Source organism: Melanaphis sacchari, unplaced genomic scaffold (genome assembly GCF_002803265.2).
Source record: "Melanaphis sacchari strain LSU unplaced genomic scaffold, SCAv2.0 Contig24_pilon_pilon, whole genome shotgun sequence".
In the NCBI taxonomy this organism is placed as follows: Eukaryota; Metazoa; Arthropoda; class Insecta; order Hemiptera; family Aphididae; genus Melanaphis; species Melanaphis sacchari.
The window spans coordinates 51,592-60,960 of NW_020271125.1; the positions used below are offsets into that span (position 1 = coordinate 51,592).

The window sequence follows — 9,369 nt, forward strand, 5'->3', positions numbered from 1 at the left end:
TCGAGTGTGCATTAAATGTTTAAACAAAATACATTTGTTGAAAAAATCAGTGACAGTGATTTTTTTTCTATTTAAAACACTACGTTCAAAAACCTAAATTTAAGCAGACTGTATTTGAAACGTTATGTAGTGATCTAGTAAATGTGCATTCAGTAAATCCCAAATAAAAATTATTCTCTCTCTCCATTCGGAATTATTATTATGAAGACACACACACACACACACACGTATATATACAGTTGTCCTCGTAATTCATATTTTGATCGCAAAAGGATAATAGCAATGGCAATTGTTTCTTTTTAATTTAATCTATGTAAAACTTCAATTGTGATCTTATTGTAATTTGCTCGTATACTAATATTTCATTGTTGGCGTAATATCTTACACAGAAATAAGTCCTAAAGCTTACATGTTATAGAAAAATGTAATTTTGTGGTATAGATAATTTTGACGTCGCATATAAAATGTCGCAGGAATCAAATTAAATGCAGTCGAATTGTATGGGAACCAATTTGAACGAATATTCGTTTATAAATCCATCACATATATAATTCATGACTTATAACAAGATCGCCGCCTCAACACAAAATGTAAAGTTTGAGAAAAATAAATTTGAAGTTTTAGTTACAATAGATATTACAATGAGTTTTTTAGTACCGTATTTAAAATTAAAAGTTGAAATAGGTACTTATAATTAATATAACATACTTTACAATAAAACATTTTAAAATATTAAGAAAACTCTATAAAACCAAATAATTCAAACATCTGATGTTTTTGAAGTAAATATAGAACTGTTTTATTAACTAATTATTTTAAGACATATATAAACATATAGCTGTATCTCCTACACGTATTGCATCTGAAAACACCATAAGTAAATTCAACGTATTCAAATATTGAATTATGGTAGTTGTGATATTGAATTAATTCTATATATTACACTGTAATATAAACAAATTATGATATACAGTACCTCCATAACTTTAAACTTTTCTATTTGGCATTCAACACCACATTGTACAAAAAATAGTTTTTATTCAACACGGAAATGCGATTAATATGCAGTTTAATAGTGTATTATTTATCGTATCATACTATAAATTAAAATATGTAAGAATTCTTGTATTTTGACTTCTATACAACTATATTAGAGTAAATTAATGATGTAATACCACCACAAAGTACAAGTTTTATGGTTCTTACGCTATTTGAAAATTATTTAATAATTAAAAAATTCTAAATATTCAATCAAATACATAATTTCGATGACCAAACGTAAGTAATTTTTTATAAATTGCTTATTCTTGTATTATTTTAGAGCTCGTTTTAAACTACCCCCAAATATCTCAGTATCCATAAATATCTGGAAATGTAGATGTATTTATTTATTTTTTTTTTTTTTAACTTTATTTTAAAACATACAATCTGTAATTTAAATTTATAATAAGCATGTATGCGAATATACATTAATTTGACATGCGACGCGTGAAAAAAGAAGCCACCCAATAGCAACACTTTATAACAAAAGTTAGTTTAATTTATAGTTTTTTTTATTTGTATTATTATTATTATTACCTATAATTTTTTTTTCCTCTTTATTAATTTTGGTTTAGATCACGACACCATCTTCTCTTTAATCTACGCGGAGAATTGCCAGGAATGGTGTCAGAGTTTAGTGCTGATATTAAGGGATTAGGATGGTTGGTTAGTCGTAAACGAAATCGTTTATATAGTAGCCTTGTAGTTTCATCTACTGTGTTAACTCTTAGGTTGGTATGTAGAGTGTGATTTAAAACATAGAATGGATCATTTGTAATTATGCGAAGAGTTATGGACTGAAAGGTTTGAATTTTGTTTATATTGGATTTTTTGGCAGCTCCCAGACGTATTTATGAATTTATTAATAACATCGGTTGTCTTGTTCTATAGGCGTTTAATAATATTTTATAGGTAGATAGGTTCGACCGCAACTAACTAACGGCTATGTGTCGAGTTCTACGAACAACAATTATTGGCATTACCATGAGTTTTTCTTCGACGGCCGTCGACTCCTCCTGCCGGAATTCCGGCGCGGAAGACACCGTGAACGGCGAGCCGTTGAGGTTCTGCATCTGCACCGTGGACGGTGACATGACTTAACGTTATAGGTACGCGTCCTACATATTGACGCAATCGGTGTATTATATCGAAAGCGATCGCAAATATCACATAATATAAACTTATAATATTATTATGTTACAACGGCGAGACGCGTATAATACTGCAGTTGCGCCACGTGGCGACGGTTCGCGGAAAAATCGCGATGACAACCCCCCTTCATGACGGCGTCATCGATGCTCGTTCAAATATGATAAAAATTTATGACAACAACTGCGACACTATCAGAACGATGTTGTAATAATAAAAATATATTTATGATGGTTGCACGCTTAGCATTTGTAGTGTATGGCGCGGCGGCGTCGGTGTCCGAACTACTAACGGACAGTAATTTACACGAAAAGTCGTGAAGGTTTTTCGCCTTGCGCCGTGGTAGCCACTAGCAACTGGACGATACATACAAATCGCGTCACCTATGTTTGTGTGTATATATATATATAAGTATTATTATTGTCATTATTATAAGATATATATGTATATATGTACGTCTTGCGATATTGCGACGTACGTTATTGTTTCAAATCGGACATGAAAAACTCTCCCACGCACACACAAACCTTTTCATATAATTAACTAATTTTAAGCTTAAAAACAAAAATGAATGTACCACATGTTCTGCTGAAAAACGCACGATTTGTGGTTTTTAAAAAATGTTCATTTAAATTTATTTTTTTTAGTTCATGAAAATTAAAAACATGTTATATCCTTTGTAAACGAGAAAATCGTATGCGTGTGTATGATAATAATTTATTACTTTAACTATTAATTATTGTTATGTAACTTAAAAAAATAATTGTTTTATACCATTTATCATTGAACCCTTAAATATTCATTTTGTTAAGAGTTGTCGATTGTAGATTACAAAATATTTATACATTAAAATATATGTATAATTCACTGCGGAGTCACTCTGGAATTAAAACAGCATATATCTACCGTTGAATTTTTGTACTATACAAAATACGTACATGGGAACATAATATGTTTGCAGTTAGTCTTTGTAATAATCTATTGCGGTGTAGCATAATATTATATGATATTATCATTTAACATTTTCATTCATACATATGTGTCTAAAACATAAAAATGATACAATAAATTGTATAATCATTACCTATTCGAAATGTACTACTGAAATTAAAATTAATTTAAAATTTAACTCAGTAATTATGATACAAACATGTAATGTGTATAAAAACTAAAAAGTGTAGTACGAAACTGCGATTTAAAAATATTATTATTTAATTTCAATAAACATCATTAAATAAGTTAAAAGAAGGAAAATATTTCAAAGACAGCCTTTTGTTATGAAAGTGTTACATTGTTTTATTATTATATTATATTTTTATTTTATTTTTTATTCATGACAATTGACAACAATATCGTTCGTATTATTCAATCGAGTTCGTTCAACTTGGTTCGTATTTTCTGTCACACCACGCTTATATTATTTATTATTAGTTATTTTGCATTACATATTTATATCGGTTCATCGCTCCTTTTAAACAATAATAACACTCAAAAGAAAAGAATGGGCATAAAAAAATGTATTTCATTCTTCAGCTTTGAGGATGGTTCAGGTAAAAAATTCAATCTAATTGGTATTTTATTGGAAATTTCTAGTTTTCAGTACAATAGTTTTCTTTGATACCCGTTACAAAATATTATAGCAAATTAACACTAAAGCCTTTAAATATGTAAACATAGAACAAACATCAAAATCATATTATAATCTACCTAATGAAATATTTGTTATAAATGTTATGTTAGTTGATGGTAATATTTTATTGATATCTAAAATGTTAACCTACTTACGATTAGGCTTACTTGTCAAGAGAACCCTACTCAAGGGTTTGTGGTTTTAGCCTATATTATATTTCAATATTCGCAACAAACAACCCGTAGTTATTCTATTCTCATACTTTAGTTAGGTACCTATTATACATAGTCAATAATAAAATAAATTATATGCAAAACGTTTTTATTTTACGTTAGATTATTTTCATGTGGTTGAGTAGGTAGTTCTTTAGATTCTTGCAACTTGTTTTGAATATATACCAACTAAGTAGTTACTTATGAAACTGTAGATATTATTAGTAGTTAGAACTAGGTATTAAAAAAAAAAAATGTAACAACTTGCATATATTTGTTCGCATAATAATAATTATTATTAGCATGACAAGTTATTCCGGTTTCAACGGTAAATGTCTGTTATTCCAATCAAAAATTTAAAAACAATCTCAATTTTTACAATATTTATAAACTAATTTTAAGATAGTGTAACAACTTAAATAACTACCAATTTTATTAACATATTTTTTTCTGACAAATATAAATCAATGATTTATAATAGAAAATATAAATACAGAATTTGGAAAACAAATTTATCTTTATTCTTAATTACTATTTTTTCTCAATGATTTACTGATTATTGATATTTTCTATAATATAACTTTACTATTAATTTGATGATTTTGTTTTATTAAGAATACAATTTTTTTTATCTACTATTGGATTTTAACCCTTGGCCCTACTTGTATTATTTATAATTCAGTACCTGCTATGGATTTCTAAAAACTACAATATCAATTTTCTTAGTATTTTGTTGTGTTAAATATTTTAATGTTTTTATGCTTAATAGGTACATTGTCAAAAGTGAAAATTAATTTATTAACTTATTAATCACATAAATTTCTTTTGTAGAGGGTCATTTTTGATAAAATTAGAACAAATTCAAAATACTACTTACGACATAATATTTTATTCCAAAAAAAAAAATCGTGTAAACACAGCACTACAGCAGTATAAACTACAGCTATACTTATTTACACGTCAATAAAATAATATGACATATTATCAAGGATATCTAAGCATTATATTAAATAAATAAGTATAATTTAATAATTATATTACTATATTTTCTCAGATCAGGGGCGTACCTAAGAATTTTTTAAAGGTTCAAAAGTATAATACAAATTATGTCATTAAAAAAAAAAAAAAAACTAACATTTTGATTCATAAACTTTTTTATTGATAAAAGAAATAAATATAAAATAAGTATAAGTACGATTAAAATTAAATAATGTGTAAGAGTGTAATAAGAATTTTATATCCTGTCAATCAATTGGGGTGGGGGCCCGGGTTTAGATCGCCCCGTTGGGTACGCCCCTGTCTTAGATGATAATATTTCTTAACATAAAATTATCTCTTAAACATTTTTTTTTAATAATTTTTAGAAGTAGAAAATAAATAATAACAAAAAAAAAATACGACGTAAGCACACATATTAGTTCCCGATAAGAAAATAATAAGTAAGTATTTATCGTTCAAATTGCGAAAACGACGTATTACTAACATTATCCGTTGTTTTGCGGTTATTAGGTTTAAATCAGCAGACCTGCGATATATTATACATATCGTGATATTCTATTGTTATATTTTACCGCAACGGGTGTTAATATCATGACTATTTTAATTATTGACGACAGAACGCTCATTGTTGTTATTGCGGTGTTGGGGTGACCGCGAAAAGTTTAAAAAGCATTTCGAGCAAAACATTAAACACAATATAGGACCAACAATTCTCACATAGTATAAATAAGTATTGAGATGCGTAATTATCTATAGAACGGCGGTTAACAGTCGCCGATGCAACAAGCGAAAAATTCTACTTGGGCGTTGACGCGTAGTCGCGTCGCGGGTATAGCGAGCAATGCGGACAAAATACGGCGGCGTGTCTGCAGCTGCGGATCGGCGAAGAAAAAATATGAAAAATACGCGTAGTCTCCACAACCTTCCACGGGCTCAAGGTTAATGTCTCGGAGTCTCCACCCAAAAACCGGTTTCGTCGGCAACGCGCGAGCATTGTCCGCCCGCAGAGCTTTTATACGTAACACACAATATAATAATAGTAATAACGACATGTGAAAAGGAGTCAAACGAAAAAAATAAAATTACAACGAGATGGATAAAAATGTGATCACAGTGCGCGCGGATACCTCGTACGACACAATATTATCATTATTATTATTATTATTATTATTATTATTATGTAGCTCGGTGTATACGATTTATATGTTATACATCGTACATAATATAATATTATTTGTACACATTACCATACGTGTAGGATATTCGCAGAGGATCTATATATCATGATGTTGTACACACGATATGTGATATACCTACGTATTAAAATATTAGGTTCATATATAGTGACACGCCGGTCGTTCAACCGACATCCGTCCCGGGGAAGTCTGCTGCAGGTGTTTTGTACCGAATTTGGTGCCTGTACTTAATTAAGGTTAAAGCACTACAATACCGCTGCGTATAACCGGGTCCTATCTCCGCGGGAAATCTTGCTGCTCCTCCGGAGGTCCGCGCGGGATTCCGTCTATCCCGCCAGATGTCTCTCTATCGGTGGAAAATGTAGGTACATCTATTCTGCCTGCAGATAGCTTAAAAACAATACCAAACGAGGCCCCGACGTTTTGAAATCGTAAGTTTAATGGAAAATGCAGTATAGAAAAAACATTGGTTTTCTTACAACATTTACATTTGTTTTCAATCACTTGAATTAAATTAAAGAGTGATCAGGACGGCGACGGGTAAAAATTGATGAATTTTGAAATCGATAGATTATTTTAAAACCACCTGTACCGGATTCTGGCGAAATGGGTACTGGTAGAATCGATTCTATACTGGCCTAATCGACGAATCGCGTTTTCCGTGCAACATATTCTAAAAAAAACTGACAAAGAGGACCAAAAATATAAAATTAAGGATGTGATGAGATACTGTGCGACAGAGATGGTTCTTATCATTTCTACCGTTGTTTCCATATCGCCCTCACAAACCGCAACACAATATTGGAGTCTGGCCAAATTGGCGTTGTAGTATTGTACATATTTAATATTATTACTATAAGAATATAAGATATCATACGGGATAAGATAGATACATGCTTGTCTTATAGCTTATAGGTGCATTCCGGCATTCGAGTATTGTAGTATGATAGAATAGTTATAGTATATAGACATTAAACTTGTTCTAGTTTGAATACATTTTGAACCGCAGTAATAAATATAAAGTATGGTGGACAAAACATTTTCTGCTGGTAGGTATAAAATAATATATGAGCTCGTTAAAGTTACTAAGAGCATGTTCTTTCTGTATTCGTTATATATATGTTCTTTGTTTTTAAACGTAGGCATAGTGATTCAAACAATTATAGTGCTCAAAATATATCTAACCATAGTCACACGAAAACAATATTTCGCCTATTTTTAGATAACGATGAACTTTTGTCAGAATTATTTTTCGAATATGTAAATATTATGTTGGTGTTAAATTTTAAAATAATAATATCACATAATATGTATTCTACGACACCTCAAATATATTTTCTATAATGGATTACGCTTTTGAATACCTATTCTAATATTATAATAAGATGTTCGATGGTTTTACTGTTTAAGTTACTAGATAATAGAAGATCTATTTCTCCTATAAAATTAAACAATAGATAGTAGTATAGTGCCTATAGCAAATTCGATTAATCGATTAAAATTAATTATTAAAAGTGAAATGTATCAATTTCATATTAAAATTATTTACTTGTTACGACTTCCCTTAACAATTGTAACGCATCTTCTGGTATCTATTATTATACTGTATTCATTATATTACGGAATTATATACGTAATCCAGTTATTGTAAGTATGCAGACGCAGACACAGACTACAACAATACAATTTTATTGTAGAATATTAATGAACATTGTCAGACTAGGATATGTGAAAAATGTAAAAAAACTCGTCATTTCTAGCAATAAATAACTAAGACTGAAGTCTAAAAAAAATAAGTAGCTAAATACAGACGATTTTTTCTTTAGAAATTTATCCATCTCACAGGCTGTATTACTCTAATTTATTACTCTAATATCTTTTTATTAATTGATCATTTTCTATTGATCAATTCAGATACATGCTTATAAATTGTGGGAAGGAGAGGTGAATAGTTCTTGATATAATTTTTTTTTCAACGCATTTGTATATTTGTATACACTTTTGTATGTTTATGATAAGTATTTATGATTTTTTCTTTAAAAATATAATTAATAATATAGATTATAGATATAATATGAGAATACTTACAATTCAAAAATTTTCTCTGTTTAAAAAAGAAATCGAAACTTCTTTGATTCGACATATTACTTTCGTACTATATTTTTATAGCATTTTATATTTCTATATTTAAAAATCAATCGAGTTTAAAAATTATTAAAATTCAAACAACAAAACAAACTTTATTTAAATTATTTAATTATTACATTTCAATATTATAAAATTCAAGAGAATATTTATAAAAGATCACAGAATATTTAAAAAACTAAATAACGATCATATGAAACCAACTCTTTTAAAATGTTTACTTCATCGATGTCGATATTTTTTGCCATAGCGTATCTCAATAAATGTAAACATCTAACTGCCTACATGTCACAGTTTTACAGTGGTACGAAGCTTAATTTCAATTTATACACCTATAGCACTTGCACTATTATAAATTATAATCGAGAACATTTAAGTTGAGCAAAAGTGATAACAAAGTACAAATAAAACACTATAATATTATGTGTGCGTTCTACGTTGTATTAAATTTTCTAAAAATTAATACAATGTTTAAAATGTTGATACTTCTGTTAATAATAATTTCAATTACATTATAATTGATTATTGTCTCTTACTAAAAAATAAATTGTAATATTTATTTTAAAAACTTTTGCTTAAATATATTATTATGTATTACTATTTTTTATTACATATTACATATTAATATATTATTATATCCGAGGAGCACAATTCGTCTGGTCCTAGGCCCAGTTGGCCTAGGCTGCGAAAAATGAAATACGATAATTTTCCTTGGTCTAATCTTGCAAGTTGCGGTGCGTGTGTACGAGTATTTTCCGCCCCAATAACAATTGAATCACAAACTAATGCGTTTAGCTCAAAACGTGAAAATAAACTGTTATGACAGATTCGAACTCAAACTCTTATCTGTCGACCGCGTAACGATTTGAACAAAAATAAACACCTACCAGTGCGTATTTGCGTCACCAACGAATGCCAATTATATGTGCTCCGGGGTTACGTTGTTTAAACCGTAACAACATAGTGTAAAATAATATGATTCAAATTATACATAAAT

At 29.0% G+C, this 9,369-nt stretch overlaps 1 protein-coding gene across 1 annotated transcript in view; it reads right to left on the reverse strand.

Annotated features, from left to right (window-relative positions):
* The window catches only part of LOC112595000 (kinesin-like protein KIF19), a 37,682-nt gene extending 35,223 nt beyond the window's left edge, over positions 1-2,459 (reverse strand). The window contains exon 1 of the mRNA XM_025340062.1: positions 2,025-2,459. Coding sequence (XP_025195847.1) covers positions 2,025-2,135 — 111 coding nt within the window. The 5' untranslated portion in view covers positions 2,136-2,459. The remainder of the gene's footprint in view (positions 1-2,024) is intronic.
* Positions 2,460-9,369: the final 6,910 nt, after the last annotated feature.